This window comes from Trachurus japonicus, chromosome 12 (genome assembly GCF_045865225.1).
Source record: "Trachurus japonicus isolate A0001 chromosome 12, Traja_1.0".
Taxonomy (NCBI): Eukaryota; Metazoa; Chordata; class Actinopteri; order Carangiformes; family Carangidae; genus Trachurus; species Trachurus japonicus.
The window spans coordinates 15,003,171-15,029,985 of NC_140918.1; the positions used below are offsets into that span (position 1 = coordinate 15,003,171).

The 26,815-nt window shown below is 40.7% G+C and overlaps 1 protein-coding gene across 3 annotated transcripts; it reads left to right on the forward strand.

Moving 5' to 3' along the window:
• The first annotated feature begins 185 nt into the window (after window positions 1–185).
• On the forward strand, window positions 186–26,815 carry tbx5a (T-box transcription factor 5a). Of its 3 annotated transcripts, none has more exons than XM_085793390.1 (9): window positions 186–208; window positions 9,658–9,830; window positions 10,669–10,763; window positions 12,177–12,296; window positions 13,329–13,476; window positions 19,690–19,842; window positions 22,975–23,066; window positions 24,637–24,869; window positions 25,612–26,815. In XM_085793390.1, exons 2-9 carry the CDS (start codon window positions 9,687–9,689, stop codon window positions 26,202–26,204), a joined length of 1,578 nt encoding a protein of 525 aa, XP_085649516.1. In that variant the 5' UTR covers window positions 186–208; window positions 9,658–9,686; the 3' UTR covers window positions 26,205–26,815. The 3 variants fall into 3 exon arrangements, with proteins under 3 accessions (XP_085649516.1, XP_085649517.1, XP_085649515.1); XM_085793391.1 differs by lacking the exon at window positions 186–208 and adding an exon at window positions 3,657–3,859; XM_085793389.1 differs by lacking the exon at window positions 186–208 and adding an exon at window positions 8,406–8,908.

A 26,815-nucleotide genomic window follows, 5' to 3' on the forward strand; every position in this document is an offset into this window, starting at 1 on the left:
AAAAACGTAGGCGACATTTTAAACTTACCAAGGAAAATAGCCTACTGTAAAACTGCAGTTTTTAAAAATGGCATCACTACCTCCCCGTACCTGTCCAACACTTGGTTCAGCCCTCCAGGAACAGGAACAGCCCATATAAGGAGGTCAGATAACCTTGGTTCCGTTTGGTCCTACATGCAAACCTGACCATGTGCTGCAGAAATAAAAGGTAAGACACTACAAACAGATTAGATGAAGATGTTTTAAGTCCACATCTGTTGTGTTTTCTGGATAAGAAGAATCCAAACTGTGTGTGATATTTTTATTGACACCACCTTGTAAACACCAACAACAGACCCCAGTATCAACCAATAAACAGGAGTAGGCCAGGCTACACTTTAATGCACGCTATGTCAGGACAAAGTTTACAGAGAACTCAATTTAGAAGGCGCAGGGAGGGTCGGCTCGAGGCAACATGTTTATTATAGTTTGTTGCATTTGAATAGTGGGCCTTTCTTCTTCATTGAGGTTTTACAGCGGCTGGTATCCTCTTGTAGTTGCATTACCACCGCCTGCTGGTGATACCCCCCCTCACTGTCTGCTGTCCAGCTGTAAGAGGTTGTGTTCCTCCTGCTGCCTATCCAGTGTACTTTTTCATACTTTTCTTTCTTACAGTCCTATTCTTTGTTATAGTCATTGTGGCAGTGCTTATGTTGTATCTCCAGGCTGTGCATGCTTTACATTTTTCCAACCAAAAGAAATGAAGGCTACTTTTTTTTTTTAATTAATGTTCTCTTCTCAATGGTCTCTATTCTATGTTTCTTCCCATACTTTCTGCCATACATCTCTGTTTGAAGTTGAATACACACCGTATTCCCTTTGCCTCTAGGCCCCAGTATTGTTGCCACACTTGATTTGTTCTTAGTTCGTTTTACTGTCTCTCTAAAGTTCAGTGATCTAATCATCTCTATGTTTCCATTTTAATGCTTCTTTGGCCAATTTTAACATTCTCAGAAATTTCTGGGATTAATTCAGTCCTTTGTTGTTTTTTTTATAGCATCACAGTCAAGCTGGCAGTCAGATACCAAGTCAATAACTAATTCCAGCACTAGTTTGAGTGTGTCTTCATATATATGGTGCATAAGAGCTGTGTTAATAATTATCCAAGGTTTAGTCATTTCAGACATGTGTAACAAAGCCATAAACAGGTGGATTTTTTTTTCAACTTTGTTAACATTGTATACATTTTTGTACATCACATTCAAACAGTTAGTCACAGTCAATTTCCCATGTAATACAGAGACAGTCATTTATTATATGGGTTAGAGTTGGTGCAATCCTCCACCCAGTTCCGCCTTTAGGTGAATTAAGGAAGTCAAAATAAATGTACTGTTACTACTCAGTTTCAGATTTTACCCTATTTGAGGATTAGCAGGGCTTGGCTTTTATCTACCTATCTATCTATTATGTGTTTAATGCCTTTCATCAGCCTGAATGTAACGTCTCAGGATTCAAAACTGATCCTGGACATACCAGAGATGCAATATGAGGCAAAGGAAATACCTAATTCATAATTTCTGGATTTGACAGAGTCATAATTTGTGCATTTGGACACGTCAGAGTTGAAGGTGCTTTGACCTCACTGAAGTGAGACGTGATGGCCCGCAGGCCTGTGAATGTGACCGTGGCTGCAGCAGACCACACCACATGAGACCCATGCTCATTACCTCAACTCTGTAGGTGGCTGAGTGTCTGTGTCCGTGCTGCAGTCGTCAGTGTCTCTGTTTGAATACATGTGGTTGTGTTTTGGAGGCTCATGGTGTTTTGTTTTTTTGTTTTGTTTTGTTTTTTACTTTATATATAAGCATGATGCAGTGTATAACGCATCATGTTTGAAAATAACCTAACCCACCTATTGATTTGTATATGTAAATCAAACACTATTGAAATAGTATTACATAACTTAATGTACACATAACCATTTTTTTCATGATAAACTATAGAAAACCCAGCATTATATGGATAGCCCTAAATCTGACTCAATAGTCTAAATGTGAACTATTGGAAAATGTCACTAGAGGGCACCAGAGTACACAACATCAGGTGTAAAACCCACCCACATATACTTTATGTGCTTCACTTAAATGACCAGCCAACATGTCAAGATGAACTAGATCCAGATGTGTTAAAATTAGTAGAATTTCCAATTCATCAAAATATGATCTTTATAGTAGAACAGTTTTGAGCCGTCGTGATCTGACTGACTTACTGTTTTTTTCCCTGAAATTAATATCTTTGTCACTTCATATTTCTGTAAATATTTCCATGAAAAATTCCATGTTTCTCTAAACTCTCACCACTAAAGTCTACACCGAGATCTTTAGGGGGGAGGAGGAGGACGGTTGTGGAGGTATAGCTCAGGGAAGCAGGGCGGTGGGACGGTTGAGAGAGAGAGGGGGGGGTTTGATCAGGAAGTTGGAATGTGGGTCCCTGTGTGTGATGTGATTGTTAGCAGAAACGTGTCAGCCCCCAAGCCCACCGCCACCACCACCACCACCACCACCCCTGAGCCCGCAGCCCTGATCAGGTTGTAAAAGTGGAGCACTGTACGCGAATATGTGTGTGTATCTGCGTACACACGATATACCTCTTTTAGTCCTGCATCGCCATGGAGGCCCAGATACCTTATCATTGCCTTTTCTAGTGGAACAAGGGTAAACTCACTCACGAGGTCGAGGGTGGGGAGTGGAGAGGAAAGAGAGGAGGGGGATAAAAAGACAGCCAAAGACTTTGGGTGGAGGGCAGACCACAGGCCCATGTGTGGCCATGGAGGGAGAAACCATACTGGATTAGGAGGGAGTTTACAACTCTCCATCTTTATATAGAGAAACTGAAAGACAGAGGAGGATGGTGGTGGCTGAGTGGGAGTGTGCACGCTACTCACCAACAAATGAGGCATCAGTCGGTATACATCACTTTCCAGTCATTCTAATGACCTTACCTGCAGCTTTATAACGTCTTTCTCTCTCATTGCTTTCAAACAGCTTTTGCCATTCACCTCCTGTCTTTAAGTCTAAGCCATGTAATGCTGTCAGGTCCCATAAGCAGGGCAAACGCTAAACTATATGCAAGATTTCATTCTCTGCTGCTGATATACTGTAGATGATGGGGTGGGACTTTAAAGGTGCAGTCAGTGAAACAGGACTTAGTCCCATCTTCTCTATTATCCAGTAACATTTGTCTGCTTATTTGACAGTGGAATGTTTGTTGGATATACAAACAGCTGAGCACAAAGCGTCCATAAGCACTTCATCCACACAAGGATGAGTCATAATATTCCTTTGTTTATGCTTTAGAAATTGCTCATGAAATGCACTCCATGCTTTGTGTCGCGGATCCGTGCGCAGCTCAAAGTCAAGAAGTTAAAAAATGTGCATCTTGAACATGAACATGACTTGAAGAGGCACCAGTAGGCGGATCAATATCAGATTCATACTTATTTTATCAAATCAGGTTATTACTCTTTTAACTGTGCTACCTGGAAAAGATTGGGCCCCCACCAAAAAAAAAAAAATTGCAGCCTCTGCAGCTTTTGTTTTCTTTCTCCCCCTCTTTCCTCCTTCCTCTTCTCTGGCACTGGCTCCTGAGAACCAAAAACCGTGGACGGGTTTTCAGCCACAAACCTCACAGCTGGTCTTGGGTGCAGAGCATCTGGGCAGGCTCCCCTCTCCCCTGACCCAGGAGTCCTGGCTGGACCGGTGGTTAGCCACACCAGCGCTTTCACCTGCCTGTCTGCTGAAGTCTCACCAGACTTTAAACGGCTCTAAACAAGCGGTAACATCAGACCACACACTCAATAGTCAGCCAGGACAGCCAGGAGGTAGGGAGCATGTGTTTAACCCCCTGTGTGTGTGTGTGTGTGTGTGTGTGTGTGTGTGTGTGTGTGTGTGTGTGTGTGTGTGTGTGTGTGTGTGTGTGTGTGTGTGTGTGTGTGTGTGTGTAGGGGTAGGTGTTTGTGTGTGTATATATGCGTTGCATGGTGAACTTGCACACAATTGCAGCTCAAAATTCACAGTTGCTCACTTGAGTTGCCGCATTCCTTTTTCTTTCTTTTTTTTGGGTTCACTTTTTTTTTCAACCTCACGTATCATTCTTAATTTCTGGCATCTTGTTATTTGCAACCTGGATTAGTGGGATTTGTAGTTTTTTAAGACATTTTTTGAACTTGCCACACAGCGCACTCAGTCACTGGCAATGTGATTATTTTTTGAAATATGATGTTAATGGGCTTCAGACACTGTTTATATCCAGTGGTATGAGTTTAATACTGCACATTTACAGGCTGCAGCAGAGAGCAGCGGTCAGAGGTTTAGATGCCACTGGTCAGCGCCACTTACTGTCGCTCACTGACTCCTGTGGTCGATGCATTGTTTGCGCTCGAGGCTGCATTTGGACTTTGTTTCATGGTAAATTATATTTCAGGGTAAATACCTGTTAGCTGCTCACACATTTGAGAATTTATTAATTTTTTTCTTTTTTTTATTAGAAGTGGGGACAGGTTTTATTAACTTTACAGTTGACATAAACATGTTTGTTTGTTTTTTTAGAGAGAGATTCTCTCCTCTGCCACAGAAGGGGTGTGATTTTTTTTTAATGTGAGGTAATTCACAGATGTGCTGTGCTTCATTTTAATAAGTTGTGTTGTTTTGCTTTCCATCATCATTCAAACTTATTTTTAATATGCAATGATTCAGTCTTGTTGAACTTCAGCTGCAGTATAGGCTTTGACACAACTCAACTGCTCTTTCATGCTGATTGCCTGATTAATAATGATAATAATAATAAGAAGAAGAATTATAATAATATACAGTAATATCAAATCTTAAAGCTCATCATGTTGCTTTAGGTTATTTTTTCATTGGCTGATTTTTTAAAATCCTCTTGGTCACAGTTAAAACAATTTTAAATTTATGATGGGGTTTCTAACCTGATAATGGTGTGATAAAGAATATTTTGTGTGAATGTTAAATTATGTCATTCCCCATATGATGCAAGGACCTCTGCAGTTTTCATTTCATTTTCAGATTTATTTTACAGTTTAATCATAGGTGATTTTCTAAAGTAAATTGCAGTCATTACATTATTGTAATGTAATTGTGTTGCAAGTCTTAAATTGTCTTTCATCACGTGGTCTTATACTGAGCTGGCGCACCTCCATTGAATTATTAATAATATGCAAATGCAGACGAGCTTTCCCGTCAATTTGCCAGTTATACGGAAAGCAGTAATGTGTAAATAAATATAAATTGTATACAGGATATAATAACATGTTTAACTTTAGCATTTTAATGAAGTTTTACTTATTTAAGACTTATTATATTCAGCTGTTCGACATTATGCACCATAGCGTGTGTTGAAGTTTTATGGATGTTAATGGCTGTGTCTTTTGAACTTTACTGTGATTTATTTTTTAGATAACTTTTGTGAATACACTCAAAATGTAGGCTATTGTTCAATCTTTTTTTTTTTTTTTTTAGCTATTTAGTGGCTTGTAGATGCAAATCAGGGGCTTACAGTTCTTATATTTACAATATTTGATGTGTATTGTAGGTTGAAATAACAATAGTGTGAGGATGATGTTGCGTCTTTACAGGTGTAGGGTCAAATCTGATCAACCATGGAGGATATGTTTAACGAAACTGTGTTATTTGTTGCAGTGAGACTTTAAATGTCTCAAAACTATAATTCCTTCGTTGCTGTTATTTGAGAAAATGACTGAATTTCGCCACATTTAGGCTTTTTTAAAAAACATATTCAAATGTCTCGTTAGTCTTAGTTAACGCATCTCCTACTGGAGGCCGCGAGTTAATTATATTAATGAATATTCCCGGCACGTGAACTGTTTTTTTTTTCCTTTTTATTTGCTCATAGGCTTCTGATCAATGTGCACGCGCTCCTTCACTCTTTAATGACCGATTCTTTTCACGGTTTCTCTCCATGAAAACCCAAACCTTTGTTGTCCAATTCTGCACTTCACTTTTTAATTTCTTATAAAACTGGTGTGGACCAACTCTCTCTCTCTCTCTCTCTCTCTCTCTCTCTCTCTCCCCCTCTGTGTGTGTGTGTGTGTGTGTGTGTTTCCCTCTCTTTCCTATCCTAAATGACTTTTCAGACCTATTAGTGACTCAATGGCGAAAGCGGAACAAATAAAACTGTACAAGGCGTTTGTTGGGTGGAGGCATAACGATACTGAACCATGATATAAACCTTATAACGAACCTGGTTTGTGGAATGAATTGTATCCCCCCCAGTCAGCGTCTTACTGACTAGAGAAAGGTTTACATTTCATAATACTGACTTTGACATTATAGGCTATTGACTTCACTTGTATACTGTTTACTGTATGAGTTATTTCATGTATATACAAACTCGAGATGGGATGTTTTTCCTTCATGTGTCTCCTTTTTCCTCTTTTGATGAAATGCAGTTTCCCCCTCTGTTTTTATCTGTATTTTAATATCGCATGTTATCGTGCAATAACGCTGTAAAACAAACTCCAGCTCAGCCAATAATAATCATACGGTGTTTGCTGATCTTGGGTCAGTTTTATGCCTATATTCTGGTAATACTGTATTTGCGCTCTGGAGAAAAAAGAAAAGAAAACATCAGGTCTGTGGCTCAGGTTCTGCAGAGCCTACGTTACTTGTGTTGATACAGTAATGGAGGGGCATGCCACTGGGAAGCCTTTCAGAGCTGTGTGTGTTATGTGTGTAATGTTAACGGGCTGTTTTTCAGCCTCTTGCTTCTTTAAAAGACCTGCATCTATTTTGATAAGAAACAAACATTTAAACATAAGACTGAAAAAAGTTTAAATAACATTTGTTAAAGTGCAGTGCCTAGTTTTTCAAGGGAATGTTGTTGGACAAAAGTCTGCCATATTGTGCAGAAATTACATATTCAGCATCATGAGATATATTATATCTTTGTATTATCTTATTTTAAACTCGATAGGGTATTTTCTTCGTAAACTATTGAAAAAGTGAGACAAAAATGTCGTTTCAGCTGCGTCCAGGCTGGTGCCACTCATCCACTATTAAGTCTCATATTCAGTCCACATAAACAATAACCTAACAGTGTGATAGCCTGAAGCACTGACTGCTGAGGAAAGTGAGTCTCCGGGCTTCTGTATAACGAGATAACAGCCTAAAGTGCAAATGACATATTTTGCGCACACTGCAAAAAGTGACAACTTTTAGTTTAAGTGCTGTGATTTCACGTTGCTACTGTCTTTAACTGAAATCAAATATTCTGCACAGTAAGAGGGGCCCTCTTACTGTTTCAACTGTTCTTCTTTCTTGTCTCGGGAGGAACAGGAGAAAAGTAAAGCTATTCACCGTTCACTGTATTTACATTTCAAGAAAAACACTGTTAGGGCGAGGAGAGGTTGTAAGTTTGAAAGTATCCAACTACGGCACGCGGTCGAGGCTGATTAACTCTTAACCGAGTTCTGTATCTGTATGAAAAGTGGAAAAGTGGTCATTTTTTGCAGTGCGTGGATTAGTGGGTTATGTCTTTGCCCTGACATGATAAGGTCAGATGCATCAGCGTCTGCGGTGGTGCAGCCTATATCTAACCAGACACTCTCACTGTCAACGTGGCTTTGAGACCTTCTGGCAGTTTGTGTGATACAGTGTGAAGACCAAACCACTGGACGTAATATAACCTGTACATCCACTGCCCCCAAGTTCATTATTATTTTTTATTCTAATTTTCATCTGGTGATGAATAAACCCAATTCAGATGTATCCAAGTCTTTGTATGCTCCTACTCTGACGCATATGCGCCGTGCCTTGTTCTTTAATAGGTGACTAATGCTTAGTAAAAGGTTCATTCATAACATTTAGAGACAACCTGCTTTAGCAAACGGTTCGTTAATTGGCGCTGTTAATTGCTCAGGCAGTGATAGAACTACAGGCGAAAAAAAAACATATGGTCGATTAATCAATGTGCAGTATGCGCCTATCAAACAGAGACTGGGTGTAGTGTTTAATGAATTTTATTCTACATTGTCCGGAGGCTAAAAGTTAAGAGAAGAAGAGGAGGAGGGTGCGCGTCACGACGCATGAAATGCCAAATACCAAACGGGTTCGTGCCACCAGACGGGGATTAAAGAGGGTTTAGAGCGGAAAAATCAGAAGACCCGGGGTGGGGACCTGGAAGGAATTATTATTTGGGGTATAAACCAATACTATTCCTGCACAGGCTAACCCCCCTCATCACCCCCTCCCTCGATCTACGTCGCGGACTCCGCTTCCGCTTCGCACGGTTGGTCATTGATGCGCAGTGGAGGGTTAGCGAGGGAGCGCGCGCGAGCGAGAGAGAGAGAGAGGAGGGGGGGGTGCGAGGAAGGGGGAAGGGGGGGTTGTAGAATTGACAAGGCAGAGACTGGGAGAGAGAGAGAGGAGGGAAGAAGGAGGTGACGGACCTGCTCCTCTGGGACTCTGCTACAGCTCAGTACTCGGCGCTTTTCGGCGGGGGTCGGCGCACACAAAAAAACGGGTCCTCGGCTTCTAAAATAAGGGCACCAATAAGGGAGCGTCTCGTTGTGGCTGTCACCGAGCTCTGCGAGGACCTCCGCGGCCGCCGCTCCGCTTGTAGGACAGATCTGGACTTAAACTGAGAGAGAGAGAGAGAGCGAGCGCGCCGGGGTGAGAAGGAGAAAAAAAAAAGCAGGATTCATGGAGGCTCTGTGCAGCCTGGTCGAGCTAAACGTCTGGATTATCTGATTCGGGATCGGGGGCTTTGCACAGTTTATAGACTCGACGCCGGTTCTTTTCTCTCTCTCTGTCTGCCTGTCTCTCTCTCTCTCTCTCTCTGTTGTGCCATCTCCGTGTCCAACTCTCAGGCTGCGACGTGTTTTTGTTTGGAGGTAAGCTGATCCTGCTCTGATCCAGCTACGTGTATTTCACTCTGGTTGCAGCTCATAGCGGTTTACATGGTAGTGGACGTTGCTCTACGCTGCACGAAGCCGCTGCTCGCTGCAACAACTGACACCGTGTTGAGTGTGGAGGATTTAGTTTTTCAACCGTGTTTCACTTTAACGTGGACACCACCGAGTTGCCACATTATAACAACAACAAAGCTCATTGCCTTTTATTGTTGTGTGTGGGGGGGGGACCTAAATAGGAAATCAGTATTTCCTAATAGTGAGCGGCCTGCATGCTTCAATGTGCAGCCTTGGTTCTCCCAAAACAAGGCATCATTTTTGTAATGTTGAGAATATATTAGGCAGCATAAATCCATATAATTCAAATAATAGATTATCTCTAATAGCATTATATTTATGATCATGCTACTTGGCACAAACCAAAACTCCATCTTATTTCAACAATTTAACTTAAGTTGGGTTTATTATGCAGTAAGTCTGAACGCTGAACTTGGTACATTAATGCATTATGCTATTTATAACGTTGGGATGCCTGAGTTGCAGTTATTCGTCTGTGATGCATTTGGCACACTGTACTTTCCAAAAAATTGGAGAACTTCTTGGTCACGTGGTGACAAAGTTTACTTGTGTTTGTCTGTGCGTATATAAACTCATTGGAATAAGGGATGTTGTTAATAAGTGAGTACACAGTCCTGTACACACACTGACATATCTGTTTTTGGGTCTTGCAGCTGGGGCGGCAGTTCACGGAGCTCCTGTCATGGCGGACCAAGAGGAGACTTTTGGCCTCCAAAACTCTCCTGGTGGCTCGGATTCAAGGGAAGTACAAAGCGATAATAAATCAGAGAAGCAGAACGGGACCTCAAGCAAATCCCCATCTTCACAGACAACTTACATCCAGCAGGTCAGTATCAGTCAGCGTGCAGGCCTCACTCTCACTGCTGCAGGCTGCACACCGAGCCCACACATCCACTCTGCTCAAGTCCTCCTCGCAGCTTGGCGTTGTTGCTTTGCGCTTTAGAATATCCGAGGAGAGCTGATATCTGTTAATGTGATGGATGTTAATGTGGTGGATAATTTCCATTAGTTCCCAAAATAAATGTATACTGTTTATACAGTGTATAACTTTCTTTTTCATTCTGTTTTGTACTAAAGTTTTGTGCTAAAGTTATAGTGAAGTTGAACTTAACCGATTTGCCCCCAGAAACTGTTTGGAAAATTAATTAGAGAAGCTGAAGATGAGAAAGTTTTTTTTTCATATTTTCGATTAGATTAGTCAAAATTTTATGAGTTCATATGAGACTACATTTCTTACAAGCTTTATATGAGACATTGTGGTTTATTATGCTACATATTCCGCATTTAATTTTGGGTTAAATGCAGATGCAAGGCCCACCAGGCTGAAGACAGCAGAATGACGAGTGCATGCCGATGTTGAGTTACTAAGTGGTTACATAAGGATTACATTGTCACTATATATCCTATATTATTTATTGTTGAGACTTGCATGTGCAGCAACTCAGAGGTTTTTGCTTGTCCATTTAAAATTAGATGTAACATTATAATTATTCATCATTTATAATTCCACCTTTAGCAGCCGAAGACAGACGTTTTTCACAACAGGCTGTTTGAGCAACTCAAGAAGGCCTCAAAAGTTAGTGAGAGTAGTGCATGGCACCTCTGCGTAAAAGCGCATGAGTGTATGAGCGGTACACAGACACTAAGATGTTTTATTTTTGAAGGGAATGGAGGGAATAAAAGTCTACCTGCACGAGAGGGAACTGTGGATGAAGTTTCACGAGGTGGGGACGGAGATGATCATCACCAAAGCCGGAAGGTAAGACTTTAAAAAAAAAATCTATTTATAAAAACGTTTAAGCCTGGAAAATGCTCATCATGCACAAGGGGTTGTTGGCTGCATGTCTGCTTGATGATAAGGCTGCACACGCAATGAGTATGTGTATATATTTATCTTTCTTTAGGCCTATTTCTCAGTTCAAATAGACAATAGGCCCGATTGGAATTTTTTCTTGCGTTGGGGATTTGGAAATACACACTGTTGAGGAACCACAGAGAAAACACAGAGCATCTGGTGGACGCTTTAGCGCTGCAGCACCACATAGCTACATTTTAGTCTGGGTGGCCCCTGTAGGGAAATGCAATTCCATCGACCAATCATCCTGAGAGAGCAAATGGATAAACCTCTGGTGCAAAAAATACTGCTGAGTGTGAGTCTAACCCCCTACCCCACTCGTGAAATCAAGTCATTTTAGGAGCATGTGTTGTGCCATTTGTAATCCATGTGTGTATGAGATTGTATGCAGACATCCTCCTCCCTCCAGCCTACAACACTTCTTTGCGTGCAACATGTTGTGCAGCGGCTGTAGCTACATGTGTCCCGCTGTCAGCTCCACGCTTTGCCCTCTGGCTGCATCCAGTCAAAATAACGCGCGTCGGCTGAGTGTGAACGTGCATAATAGACTGTATGCGTGCGTGGCCGCCGGTGTCTGCTCATGTCAAATGACCGGTGGCTCACGCGTGGGTGTGTGCGCGCGTGTGTGTGTATTATAAATGACCAACATTTATAATTTAACACAGCTACATTTCATTGTGCTCTCCAGCGCGGCCAGTGGAAAAGTGTTTTCTCACAGCTGCACAAAGTCTCCCATTATATTCCCGTCAGTCATTTCACTCGTGTTTTTGGCGTGAAATGATATAACACAGCAGCCCTCCTCGTCTTCAGCCCTTCCCTCTGACTCGTGAGACTTGATAGCCTTACTCATATTTTGTGTTTTTTTTCCTGCTGAATGACAGATAGCCCAGCAAATATCCAAATGATTTACTAAACGGATCCTGCAAGAAAAAAAAAATCTGGCCCACAGTGGAAAAACATTTTATAATGTGCAGGTCTCACACAGACCTAAAGTCCTGGGCTGCTTATAGTCTTCACCTTTCCAACCCAAATATAGACATTTACACCATTTCTAGTTTAGTTTAGTAACTTTACTCTGAAAAGACTCATTTGTCTTCATTCATAATTTCTTAATTACGCATTGGACGCAGCTAAACGGCCAAAATTTGGATGTGATTTCCGCTAATTTCTTCACCAGAGCTGAAAACAATGAAAACACACCACCACAGTCTAATTTTTCTTGTGCTATTTTTCCTTCTCTTTTTTGTGTCCACACTTTGACAGAAACACCTTTAGCGTGCTGTAAACCTGTTTTGTTTTGTTTTTTGTCCTTTACAGGCGAATGTTCCCCAGTTTCAAAGTGAAGGTCACGGGCCTAAACCCCAAAACTAAATATATTCTCCTGATGGATGTTGTTCCCGCAGATGACCATCGATACAAATTCGCTGACAATAAATGGTATGTAAATATATAACACACAAAAAGACTCATCTCCACAGAAACTTTTTTCTTTTTCTTTTTTTTTTTTTACTTTTACGCACATGCAGGATGTTTCATACAGAGGTCAGGTCACTGTCTTGGGGGTCGCAGCTGCTCTCTGTGGAGTCTACTCCAACAGGAAATCTTATATATTGTCGTCCTGATGGAGGAGAATCGGAAGTGAACGTATTCATTCCTCGAGAATTATGAACTGTGTGTTTTTTAATGGTTGCCAGGAAATGTAGTCAGCAGGGAGACGCGTTTGTGCCGGAGCTGAATCCTCGCGGTGCTGAATGGATGTTTGATGACTTCTCCCCTAAAGCTATACCAGGCTACATATGTTCACTGCAACACGGCCCTTTCTTGCACCGTGGAGCATAAACATATTTGTTTAGTGTCATGTCGGTCTCTCTAACCTTGGCCAGGAATGTCTTGTTTGGGTCAGTGCCTCTCAATGAGGAGATAGCCTACTTAGAGCGGATAATCACATGCCAATACTGCCGATAATGACCTGTCCAAAGCCTGTCATGGAACTGATTCACCTCCTGGTCTAACAGGAGGGCGGTCTCTCCAAAATCCAACCTGTTGCATATGCCATAATGTTGGTTAATACGTCTATTTATTGAATTTGAATAAGACCTAATGCATTTTTTTTAATTAAATGAACAATTATCCTAGATCAGTTGTTAGTGGTTAGTAACGACGTCCCATTAACTATTTCTTTTTCCTTTTTGTCTTTCGTTTTTGTTTTTTGTTTTTTTGTATAATTTAATTTCTGAGCTATTTGCCTTTTATATAATTTATTTTATTTTTAAATTTGTACTCTGTAATAATTTAATAATAGTCTCAGTATAAAAAAAAAACAAGAAAACCAGTCCACATGTTGCACCACAGACATGGTTCTCCTCTTCCAGTGTGTGTTAGAGCGCCCGCACCGGCAGCCTGCTCGTGTGTGTGCCTGTGTATGTGTGTGTGTCAGTCCAAGGTGTTACAGTGTGACTGTGTTCCCAGGTCTGTGACCGGGAAGGCTGAGCCGGCCATGCCCGGGAGACTCTACGTTCACCCGGACTCTCCCGCCACGGGGGCGCATTGGATGAGGCAGCTCGTCTCCTTCCAGAAGCTGAAACTGACCAACAACCACCTGGACCCGTTCGGACACGTAGGTGCCGACGCCTCATCATCTCTTCTATACTATTAATGCACACACTCACATCACGGAGGGCGTAATAATAATCTATTTTTCGCATGGTTTGTTGCTCAGTGGGGCTTCACCCATGAGCCTCTGTCGCGCTTTACACAACAAATGCTGGTTTTCACACCTGATGATGATGACGATGAGTGCATGTAATGAGTGTTTTCCTCCTTCACCCAGAATGTAAATAACAGACAAATTGGCGACTTAGACTGAAAGCAACTTACTTTAAATAATAATAATACAGCTAATAATAACACTAATAAATGCGTATAATAATAATTATTAATAATACTATTATTGGTTATAGCCTATTCTAAATAATCCGTTTTTATAGCCCACTTTCTTATTTCTTATTGATTTACACATATTGCAATCAAGGCCTAACTTAAAAAAAAAAAGTCGGATTAATCTGCAACCCCCTGCTCCTGAGTTTTCTTTTATATATACAATATGTGTAGCTATATATCTATATATATGTATTGCATGATAAAGCACCATTAAGGCTGTGTCCATAAAAAATACTTTAAAGATTGAACAGACCAATTTGAGAATTTCTCCAAGTCAAGGACTTTAATTTCATGAAGTTTTGGTTGTGTGAAAACTTTCTGCAAATGTGCAAAGTTGTACACATTGCCACATGCACTGCTAAAATCAAATTGCACAACTATTTTTTTCATCCCACATTTTTGCTGCATTGCTGTATTTTTTTCTGCCTGAATTGTTTAGTTTTTTAAACTTCCTCTATTGTTGTGATTATTCTGATACAAATGAGATTTTCCGTTTCTGCAGCATTTCAGAGAGTATTGGTTTAGGAAATTCACAGAGAGAAAAGGACAGTTGATGGATTTTTTTGCAACCATTGTTGCTTGTCTTGTTGCTAAATAAATAATTGTAGTTGGCCTGTTTAGGTGTTGAAAAATTAGTTAGTTACTCTCGGTGAAACTAAGAAAAAAATCCTGGCAGAAAATTTTCAATTTCTCTCGGTCTCATAAAGGAAGCATCTTTTCTGAGCTTGATTGAGTTGAATTATTTGACGATTTAATGCAAGAGAGATGAGTTTAAATAACAAAAAATGACTAAATTTGGTTAATAAATTAGTTTTAAATGTGTAGTTGTGTTACTTAAGTAACTTATACTTAAGACCGATCATCATGTCCCCCTGATTTGCACACAGTAAATGAAAAATAATATCGTCATGTTTTAATGAGTCGATTTAACTTAAAGCTGCTGTTTGGAGAAAACACTCATCTCTAATAATGTTTACAAAGATCTTAATTTGAACGTCGACTCTTTTCATCCTGCCAGCATTGATGGTGAAGTGGAATAATATGTTTGTTATACAAGCATCCTGGACCCTCTTTGGTACTTTGTGTTGCTGGGTTTATTATAGCACCCCCTGTATGCATAAAGGTTGCAGACCTCCTGGAAGTCTGCTTTCATAAGTAAAGGGGAGCAGTTGGGCACTTTTTAGCAAAAAGGAAAGAGTCAATTGCACCCCTCCCATCACCTCCCTTGCCCCCTCCCCTTCACCAGCAAGGGACTGCATGGTACCCATTTCCTAACCTTAACTCCTCATTATCCTCAACTCAATATCTGGCCCCCGGGCTTTTGTTATTTCTGTCGTACCCAAAACAGAAAACACAAATATCACTTACTTCATCAACGTGTTTTCAGGCTACAAATGAGCCTGTTGGCCACAGGTTTTCATAAAATTTTGGGTTGATGGGCACATTGAGGCCTAATTAGATGTCTTGTTGTGGAAATGAAATAGTTACACAATTAGCTTTCTTACTAATGGGCCCAGTCGTTAAAGGAAAGAAGAGGAAAAAAACAAAACAATAATGAGCTTGGGTAAAAGAGGCACATCAATAGCAGGCCCGTTTCTAAGGACAGAGGTTAAATTATAAGGAGAAACACCAGGAAATGACTTTGACTCAATCAAAGTCATTAAAAGTGTTCAGTTAATGGTAATGAGAGATGTGAAAGTGAATAAGGTTCACCGGGGTTGAGAAAAAAGTTGTTTATTTAGGTAGTTTTGTGTAAATCTAAGAGGTCATTAAGAGCTAGAAAACCCTATTAAGAGTTAGAAAACCTGGTCTTATTATGATAGCTACAGGTAGTCTAACTAGTGTCAAGTCTTTTACAACCATTTGTTTCACTGACTCCAGTTTGAATCTAAAATGAGACTGAAAAAAATGCATACCAGTGTGTGTTCTTTCACCACACACACACACACACACACACACACACACAAAAGCTGCTATCGATCCACATGGCACCAGTGGTGGTGGTTGTTGCCTTGCCAGAGCCCAGCTGGTGAAATGAAGCCGGGGCTCAGTCGGAATGTGCAGCATTGTTGTAAATTTTAGGTTAACGTGCGTTTTTTGATTGGTTGCAGTAGTTCCTGGCTCGCACTGTTTTGTGCTGGGAGACGGCACCATGGGATTCATAAATGAAACGCTGGTGGCTGGCCAGAAATCTAATCCATCAGCTTGTTGGTCCAGCTGGTTGAAATAACTTGTAGATGATTTATAATTACTAGCAGTGAGACATGAGACCAAAACATATTGCTGATTTAGATTGGAACAGCTCGGGACAGGCCTGAGGCAGACGTTTTTCTCAAAAAAAAAAAAAAAGTCTGGTAATGAGACACATGTCTGCGGACTGAGCAGGGCCGAGCTCACAGCTCAGGACTGCTGCGAAGAAAGCTGAGCCACATGGGGCCTGAGTGTTTGCGTGCAGGGTTAAACGTGCAAACTTTGTTTTGTTTTGTTTTGTTTTTATTGAAATTCATCACATTTTAACAGGTTTTAATGCAACACAGTCTTAAATTCTGCTAAATTACTTTGATTTACAACTTTTTTTGCATTAGCAAAGAAATATGTTGCAGATTTCATTTTCTTTAAGTGACACAAATTTGTTTGTCTGTATTTGCATGTCTGTTTTTTCTTTTTCTTTCTTTTTTAATTGATATTTTCAGACAGAACATGTGAGTGCAAAAAAAAAGTGCAGCATAACACATAGTCTTGATGTATCTGAACAGCCCAATAACATTGACATATATCTTCCCATAATATACACATATCATAGTAAAGGTCAGTTGATGGTGTTGTGTATATGGTTAAATGGATTTATTTCCTTGTTATAAAACACTAGAGCAGTTGTGCAAAGTCTCTTTTACGAGTATTTATGCCACTGCATTGGATGTGAAAATATTGCACCCTTTTATCCTGCTGTTTGACAGCTATAGTGACTGTAGTAGTTTTTGTCCCACATTGCTACTGTCAAAGATGATGTGTTGCTCTCAGATAAACTACAGTTAAAGGCAGAGTTCATCTGAAAATGCTGCATGTACATTGCTAACGGTTGTTAACTCTGGAGGGGAACATTCAGCTTAATGAGAACTCCTACTTTTGATACTGAACTTTATTTTGCTTTCGGTGCTTTGACCTTGGTGAAGTATTTTTCCTCTTAACCCTCTACAGTAAAACTGTGGACTCATTGTTATGGATTCGAGTAAGCAAATTGGTGTTGTTTTCTCGAATTCCTAAAAAAAATCATTTGTTTTAGTCTCAGGTTTCATACCAAGCTGCAGCTTCAGCTTTGATCTCGCTCTCCACTCCAGGAATATTTCTCAATGTTATTCATCTCTCTCCCCCTCCTCCCCTCCTCGCTTTGCTCCTGCACTCGTCTCCCCGTCTTCCCACACATGTTTTGGCCAGGAGGGTGGAGTGTGAGGATCGCACTGTTTATATTTGAATGGCAGTGTGCGATGAGCAATAGATGATGGTGTACAAAGCCTTCTAATCCCGAGGCTCGGGGAAACTCTCTGATGTGGTGGGACTTGAAAGAAAAGGGCAGCGGCGTGAGACCCAAAGTGATCCCTCACTATCATTAAATACTATCATCCAGAGGCTAGAGAGGTGGAGGAGGGGGGGTTGCAGAGATACTGAGACCCAGGCAGGGCAGCGGCTGGGCCTGGGAGACGAGGCGTGTGCTGGGGCCCCCGGTGGGTGGTCTGCAGCTACACCCCTGCCCCCACTAACACACATACTGGACTTTGGGAACCCACAGTCATTGGACCATGCTATTTTCCAGGGTTAAATGTACACTTAAAAATTTCCATGCAACTTCTAATGTGTCTCAGCGACTGGCTTTTTTTTTTTTTAGCTTCTAAGGCCATGTAGTGTGGAGAATGATGGGTTCTGCACTGATGGGCTTGTTGTTGTGGTTTAGGTCCCAAGCTCGGACGCATCTCTGCAGACCTCAAATAAGGCATCAGTGAAGGCATGCATGGGAAAATGTTTCACTTAACCTACTTTTTTTCTGCACTTTGGTTCAGATATTTTTGAAAAGCTCTTTCATAGAAAGTTAAAGCCTCTAAGAATCCAGACAGAACAGAAATGCCACTTCTGTGGTTCACAATGGTTCATCTACAAGAGTGGCATAACTTTACAACACAGGAAATAATTCACTTAAATATGAGAATGAAGACAAATTTACCTGTTAGGTTAAATTTTTCTCAGTTTTTCTCAGTTCTTGGTAAAAAAAAAACAAAACAGGTTAAATTTTCAGCTCTAAAACTTTCTGATCCCAATAGTTCCATTCATGATAGATTGGAAACTGTACAAAAGTCATGCTCTCCTCAACAGCCTGCTCATCTAACCAACGTGATGATATTTTGTGCACAGGGTCAGTAACTTCCATTGCATCTTCATCTCCATCTTGCATTGACAAGGTGCACGGCAACCAGTGTCTGCCCATTACAAAAAACCTATTGCACCATGAAATGAGATCAAGTTCAACTGGAAATTAATAATGGATGACTATTGTATCATCTATGTTAGGCCTCTATGGTTCACTCGGCTCTAAGAAAAGATGGAGGGGGGGTATGCCTGCATGTGTGATGCCCCCACAGGTACTGGAGGTCAGGGCGATCCCTTGTCTCTCCTCATGTTGGCAGTGAAAGGCAGGTACAAAAACAACCTTTGAGATAGCAGATAAGAGGAATGCCTATGGGACAGAAGGGTGGGGGGGGGGGGTAAATGGAGGGGGTTGGGGGTCGGAGGAGGGGGAGGGGGAGAAGAGAAGGAAAAAAAAGACAGCTCTGTTTTTTTAATCTTTAAATGTAAGTGGACCGGGTGAAAATAAAAACCATTAGATTTTCCTGAAGGCCGACGACCATGACCCCCTGTTCCGTCAAAACAATTAGACTTAAAACCCACGCATGAGAGGGCCTCAAAAGAGAAGTTCAAGGCTCAAGTTCAGCTGTGTGGAGTGCGTCTTAATGTCGCCAAGCTAGCCACTGGTAGTAGTCATTAGTTAGCATAGGCTAGGTTAGTCGGATTAAAGGGGCAACCAGAGAGACGACCTGCAGTCTTATTGCTCATCTCATTACTCTGCCATGGGGACACTGTAATACAGTAAATTACTGTTACTGCTCAAAGTTTTTATTTCATTTTTCAGGCTGAACTCGTAAGAATTGTATTTCTTAATGAGTGTAAAGGTTCATATGAGTGGGCTTTCTAATAACTCTGCACACGGCCCATTTTTATTTGCAATATTCATGAAACAGTAAAACTTTCAGAGGCTTTTGTAGTGTAATAAAAGTTTACCTTAGGTCATATGTAATATAGTTTAAAAAGAAAATTCAAATTTTGACTGGGGAAAAGAAAAGCTTCATTTGATTTATTGTGGTTCTGTTTGATTAATGGATTACATTACTTTAATATAAGTAGCTGCCAAGCCTTTATACGTTTTATTCCTTGGTTTTAACTCTAGTGTAGCAAAAAATGATGCCAATAAAATGTCTTACTTTCCTGCCATGATGCCCATCCAGGTCTTATAGGCTATATGCTTGGGTTTCATTTTGTACTTGTTGTAAACTGAGCATCCTCAGCCTGAAAAAAAAGTAGAAAATTGCTTGTGAACAGTAGCTTAACTCCAATCAACCAAACTTTTTGTTTTGTTTTTTGCATTACATTTAAACTACTTTTCTACACTTTTCAAAGCAACTGGGCTCCACTCTTACAATCTTTTCTCATTAAAAAAGAAGATGAAAAAGTTTGTTCTATTTTTTCTAAAGTTTTATTTATTTATTTTTGACAAACTTTCTTATGATAATTTGCATTCAAGTCTACAACACTAAGCATCTCGGGGTTTTTTTTTATATTGCAGATCATTTTAAATTCCATGCACAAGTACCAACCGAGGATCCACATCGTGAAGGCGGATGAAAATAACGGCTTTGGCTCCAAGAACACGGCCTTCTGCACCCACGTCTTCCCGGAGACTGCCTTCATCGCGGTCACATCCTATCAGAACCACAAGGTAAGTCCTTCATTAGCTCCTATTGGATTTTGGGTTGGTTTGAATTTTTTTCTACTGCAAATAAGTAACTTGAATTGTTTTTTATGAGGCCATTTCATTTCATTAAGGGAAAACGCAGCAGAAACGCAAAGGGGATATTATGTTGCGCATTTAAAAACAGGCCGGTACAAAGGAGAATAGATTTATTATATATAGATTTTTATAAATGAATACAAAAAAATCATCACACTATAGACTTATCTTTCAAATAATGATTAAATCATTCACAACTTTATTTGAATTTTGCCCCCTTCTTTATTTGAGGGCTGTGTGGTTTGTGAGTGGCTGCAGCAGAGAAACGCAAAGTTGCGTGTGAGGCAGCAGCGCGAAGCCTTGTCACTGTCAGCTGAAAATCTCTGCTATCACATTGAGTCACTGACAGACGGAGGGAAAGCTGCAGATACCCGACTAGACGACGTCTGACCTCAAGAGACTTTCTTTTTTTTTCCAAGTTACAAGCCCACAGCGCTTTGTAGCGTGAGACAACTTGCAGATAAAGCAGATAGGGCCGCATCACTCAGGCGGATGAACACATGATGATGACGATCACACCCTATATTAATAGTAGGCTTATAGAAATAATAGTAACAATAATACGCCCAGGTTGTAATTAATGATCAAAATAAATACTTTATTTTGCAATTTTAGAAAAACTTTGATATTTATTTTCTATTAATTATTGGGTTAGAAAGTGTTCTGTTTTTATCTTTTGTCTTTTAAGTCAATTCCACAGTGGCAGAAAAAAAACAGTGGAGATTTTATTAACTCGATTATCTCATCAGGAGATTATCTCTGGCCTGTTATTTATCAGAACAGCCTGTTGTGCGTTGGTGACAGATGCGCAACATAAAACAGAAGGTTTCAAAGTTTCCTGCTTAAAGAAACGAAATTCTAATAAAAATAAAATAGTCCATAATAAAATAAAATAAAGCGGAAAATAACCAATCAACCGTAATTTGTTATTTGTATTATTATGTATTCACATTTTTTTTCTATATTTTTAGTTTTTTGCAGTTAATTGACGGGACATTAACCTGTATCTTAAATGAGCCTAATAAAAGTTAATAAAAATGAGTCTCGCTGTTTCTGCTCATTTTAGTGTTTAAACGCTGCAAAAAAAATGTTACACAACAATTTAAAAAAGAAAAAAAAAGAGTAAAGGCCCATAACAGCATTAAATATACGTTATATGGAGTGTGTGTGTGGTTTCTCCAGGCCTTGGAGCCTCATAGTTGTTTATTCCTTCTTGAAATAAAACTCAGTATTTACTCTGTCCAAAAATGCCGGGATCACAGATATCTGTAAACAGCGTCTGTTTAACGTCACTTAACCATGTAGGCCTACATGTTTTTAGTTTGGGGAATATGGGAGAAAAAGGGGCGAAAGCTCATAATGTCCCCGCAGCCAATCCCGAGTCTCCGCGCGCTTCTGGGAACAGGAAGCACAAATGACCGACATTCTGTAGAAACCATTCATTATTTTCAAACATGTTATTGGGGGCTGAGATCGTAACCTCTCGGCTAATTATTGGGGCTTTCCAGACCTGCAGAAAAACAAGCATTTCTGATTTCCAGGCGCGTTACCACCACTGTCTAATCAAACAGTCTGACATCTGCTAGAGCAATACGAGCTGCAGGCATGTGTCCAATTCACCTGTTAGACTCTCAGCTAATGAAAATGGTCAAAGTGTCTGGTTTCACCTCTTTTCCTGCCGTATGCTCTAATTAAAACATTTTTCCAAACAGTGTTTTCTGAAATGATCTCTGAGCTGAGAGATGAATATATATAGCTCTCTATACAGCTTATGTTCTGCTTAATAGAAAACCTTATTAGAAGTGCTTCTCTTCCTCCAGCTAAAATAGCACAGCATCTGGAAATATACCACCCCCATGTTATTTTAATGAGCAGAGTTTTGACACAGTCTAGAAAACTGTTGCTTTGAGTCTTTGAAGTCGTGAATGAATTTTGCCCAAATTGTCTTGAGTCCACTCCCAAATTATTTTTTAATAGTATTCATACTCTGTGCTCTGATTATTTCCATCCTCTGAGTCCAGCCAGTAGGAGAACTCACATGTGTTTTTTGCAAAATATCTTATTTTCTTTTTCTGTAAACTGAGCTCAGGCTATCACTTTGGAATGGGCAATTATTTGTCTAGCTGTGTTTTCTCCTGGAGCGCTCACAGCAGAGGGTAAACAGAGTGCACCAGGACTCTCAACAATTTTTTTTTTTTTTTTCAAAAGATGAAACAATATGCAAACACTCTGCCAGGATGCGTGTATTAACAAGAAGCTAGCAAAGTGTCACACGAGAGATTTTACAAGGTTTGGTGAGAGTGTCAGCCAGCGTGCAGACAAACCTCCAGTCTTGTCAGAAAGCTGGAAGCACCAAGGAGCTGCCAACTAATTACCTGCCAGAAACCACTGCTCATGAGAGGGATATCCCTGGATTGTGTTTAAGCTCTTTGGGATTCGCTTACTGTTTCAAAACAAAATCTGCACTTTTGTTGTTTGATACTAACAAAGACTTTTTTTTCTTTCTTTTTTTTTTTTCAAAACCAAAATCTTAAAGTCATGTAATAAATCACATCATTTTTATATGTCAGACTCGTGCCAACTGTCTGCTAAGCCAGAGACCATCAAATGTAACATTATAAATTATGCAATGAAAATAAGTCTTATTGAGACATGCTTTTATTGAATTGTTTAGGACCCCTCTGAGCATCTACGGTTTCTGGAAATGTGAGCTATTATTTCGTTCTCCTGGGCGACTCGTGAGCACTTGGATGCGTCCAAAAAAAACTTCAAGACACAGCTCCGCGAAAAAACATGTTGTAATACTGTCATTATGTGAGCCTCAGGCTGCAGAGGCCTTGCAGTGAGAGGCTTGTTGCTTAAATGTTGCATTTTTAAATAGCAGCTATTTTAAGGGGGAAAAAAATATTGATGCAAGTTTGTAGATGTTGATCTTGGAATTAAAATGTAAAAAATGTAAAGTTTGTAGCTGATGATCTTGGAATGAAAAACACAACCAGCACAAGAAGTTTTTTTTTATTTTATTGTGCAGTAATGTCAAGTGTGTTTTTTTTTTTTCAGATAACCCAGCTGAAGATTGAGAACAACCCATTTGCAAAAGGTTTTCGTGGGAGCGATGACATGGAGCTGCACAGGATGTCCAGAATGCAGAGGTAAAAGATGATGAGCCTCTTGGAGCATTTTCCGTATCTATCTATAATCTATTTCTTTCATTGATCGCGGGCTGTGATGTATGGAAACGGTGACACAAGCTCAATGATGTCAAATGAGTAGATAAATGTTAACCGCAATTAGGCAGGCATAGCTGACACGCTGGACACACTGTCACTTAACAAGCCCCACTTTAATCCTTCAATCGCCCCTGTGCGAGCTAGTTACGAGTGTTATTTTCGGTGATGTAAGTGTAGCTCTTGATCGTCGGCCAGTTTTCATGCTGAAGACTTTTATGGCTGATCTGGCAGAACCTCTGAAAACACAACTGCAACATCTCCCTTCCTCACAGCTCTTTCAAGCAGGATGTTCCAACTGTTAATGCGTCGGCTGCGTGTGTCTGTGTGTGTGTATATATATATATATATACGTGTGTGAATGTACATGCACGTGTGATGAACTGGTGGTATCGCTCGGTCCAGCAGCCAAAGCAGTACACGACCACATCGCTCTCCCTCTCTGCCTTTCTCCCTCTCTCGCGCTGTTATTCAGTCCAGATGAGGGATGGAGTCCATACTGCGTGGAAAACACTTTTTCAAAGGACAAAATCTGGTTTTGAAACTCACAGCCCACCAACCCAACCCAACTCAACTCCCCCCCCCCCTCTCCTGCACCTCCACCCCTCATTGGGCAGCCAATGCAGACGTTGTGTGCATGTGCGTGCGTGCGTGTTTGTGTGTGTATGTTCAAATGCAAAAAATCCCAAATCATACAGCAGTGGAAAAGCTGCTTGGCGTTTCCACAAGGTGCTAAAATCCTGCTTCCTTCCCATGACCTTTAATCCTGAGCCACAGAATAAAGGCTTTCGCAATTAAGCATTTCAGATTAATGTCACGATTCGTGCGGCACAGAAAACTCCCTGGACAGTGGTTTAGATCCCTGTGCTTTCAAGTAGTTCTGTTAAAAAATAGCTCACTTGATCACATCAGATGCACATTAAGTTACTTTAAGTAGGTGCGTGCCACAGGATAATTAGACTTTTTAAGTAAAATGCATTTCACCTATCAAAACTTGCAAATATATAGAGTTTGGGGAGAGTCCAAAACCACACTATCAATCTTGCATGCCATTGTCCAATCCGGCTGAGTACAGTAAGCCATGCACGTCTGCTCTTGGTTACAATTTTGAAGGGAGAGCTTATTGCAAAACCAGGTCACTGTTTCAACTGAAGCGATCCCTAAAATCAAAGAGGCAAAAGTAGCAAAATGATCTATTGACGGATCCAGTGGATTAATAGGAGCGAAGTACATGCTGGCATTTTCCCCTGGAAAGGGTTTCCCCCAGAGGAGAGTCTCTCTCTGTGTGTCCTCAGCCTGCGTGAGTCAGCCTCGGTGAGCGAAGCCACCTCTCGGAGCAAAGAAGGAAATGCACAGGATTTAACGAGTGATTCTGTTGTTTTTGTATTTAACTCTTCACAGCAAGTTACAATAGAATTGGAAATATTTCAAGTCAGCTCAGGATATAACTAATAACTGTAATTGTGTGTGTGTGTGTGTGTGTGTTTGTATTTAGCACCAAGGAGTATCCAGTAGTGCCTCGCAGCACAGTGCGACAGCGAGTGGGCTCCAGCCAGAGTCCGTTCAGTGGGGAGGTCCAGGGTCTGGGCACCCCGAGCACCCTGAGCTCCCAGTACTCCCAGTGTGAGAACGGGGTCACAAGCACCTCACAGGACATGCTGCCTCAGTCGGGCTCCTACCCCCTGCCGCATGAGCACAGCCAGGAGTACCACTGCATCAAGAGGAAAGGTAGGAGGCTCTATGGTTCAGCAGTGATGGCAATGTGAATGATTTTGTTTGATATGGGAAACACTGATATTTCAAGAAAATAATAGAGCTTTACAGCAGTCAGTGTCCAGACCAACTGCTGTTAATGTTTGTAATTGAAGCGGTTATTAAACTGCTCACTTATACCCTCTATAGACAAAGAAAACTACAATTATTTGGCCAATAACAGTGTCATGCTTTATGAAATTAATTATGACCTTTATAAATGAAATTCTTTTACAGAGATTACCGTTGTTGTTCAGATTTCATGTACGTTTGCACTCCTTGTATATTTATTTTATGGAAAACAGTGGTTAAAATGAATGTAAATGTGTCAAAATTTTTCCTGATGACATTTGTGGTCACTTGTCTAATAATGTTTGTTATGCTACCACAGACTTATGTCATATACACTGTGAAAAACGTATACGTATACGTATATGTGCATTAATAAAATTATATTCATCCAAGAAAAAATGTATTCAAAAACTGTCATTTATATGCAAAGCATGTAAATGCACTTTTTATAATAATTATTATTAATAATAATGATAATAATAATAATAATAATAATAGTAATTTAATGTATGATGAAATCAACAATTTGTTTATGTTAATTGAAACAAAATATGACTATATGGCTTGATTTTAAAAAGTTTTATGACATTTTTTACTTCACATAAACAGACCAGTTGAGTAACACTGTTCTTTAACTCTGTCATAGTGGAGGATGACTGTCACTCAGGCGAGCACAGCTATAAGAAGGCCTACCTGGAGAGCTCGTCCAGTGAGGAGGACCATTACTACCGTCCCGTCAGCTACGCCCAGAGCCTCGGCCTGGCCAGCGGGCCCTACCGCAGTGAATCCAGCCAGCGGCAGGCCTGCATGTACGCCAGCGCGTCGCAGGGCGCCGAGCCCGTTCCCAGTTTGGAGGACATCAGCTGCAACACCTGGGCCAGTGTCTCACCCTACGGGAGTTGTTCGGTCACCACCATGCAGCCAATGGAGCGGCTGCCCTACCAGCACTTCTCCGCTCACTTCACCTCAGGATCTCTGGTGTCCAGACTCGGCGGGGTTGGGGGCCACGCCTCGCCGCAGCTGGGCGACGGCCACCATGCAGCCATGTACCAGAGCTCCATGACCCACCAGACTCTGGGCCGCCAGTGCAGTCCCGGGGCTGGGATCCAGTCGCCAACCGCCGGTTTACAGGGAAACGAGTACCTCTATACACACGGCATCCCACGTACATTATCGCCACACCAGTACCACACTGTACATAGTGTCAGCATCATGCCAGAGTGGAACGAGAACAGCTAAAAGAGTTTTTTTTTCACCCTCAACAAAAGAAAACATTAAAAGGAAAACATTAAGAAAAAGGACCAAAATATGGCAGGGTTTAGATGAATTTATATTTATATTTTTAGAGATGCTGTTCATCTTAATGAGATCAGTGTTGGTTCAATGACACAGCAGTGGATATTTGTGAGATGATGTTGAGTAGGAGAGCAAGCATCTTGTCACTTAAGCTGTTGTGATAGCATCTGCACTTATAAGGAACTTATATAAACTTGAACAAAGAGGAGCTGGACCCGAACTTATACAAAGACATCTCAAGTGCAGAGTAAGAGAACACAGAGGAAACGCAGAGGAAGAAAAAAGCTCCAGATGCTTTGCCGCCAGTCGCCTGGTTGATTGTGTCCTTGTGCAGTGGTGTTTTTTGGATGTCAGTGTTTCAAAGACAAGGGAATTTGTTTTCATCTTTTTTTTCAGTACAAACTTCTTTTGTACTCATGTCCAAAATTCATGTAAAAAAAAGGCTGTTGTCTTCTGTCACATTAGCCTGAGTTCTCCTTTTTCTTTTACGTTTTTGTAGTTAACAACTTACTTTGTAGTAAAATTGCTATAAGTTTTTAAAAAAACAAAGCAAA

What these genes read in the sequence shown, in the direction of transcription:
- tbx5a (XM_085793390.1), top strand. Translation starts at nt 9,687, where the DNA reads ATGGCGGACCAAGAGGAGACTTTTGGCCTCCAAAACTCTCCTGGTGGC. An exon ending in ATCATCACCAAAGCCGGAAG is followed by an intron (nt 10,764 to 12,176) that starts GTAAGACTTTAA and finishes TGTCCTTTACAG; the next exon opens with GCGAATGTTCCCCAGTTTCA. An exon ending in AGGATGTCCAGAATGCAGAG is followed by an intron (nt 23,067 to 24,636) that starts GTAAAAGATGAT and finishes GTTTGTATTTAG; the next exon opens with CACCAAGGAGTATCCAGTAG.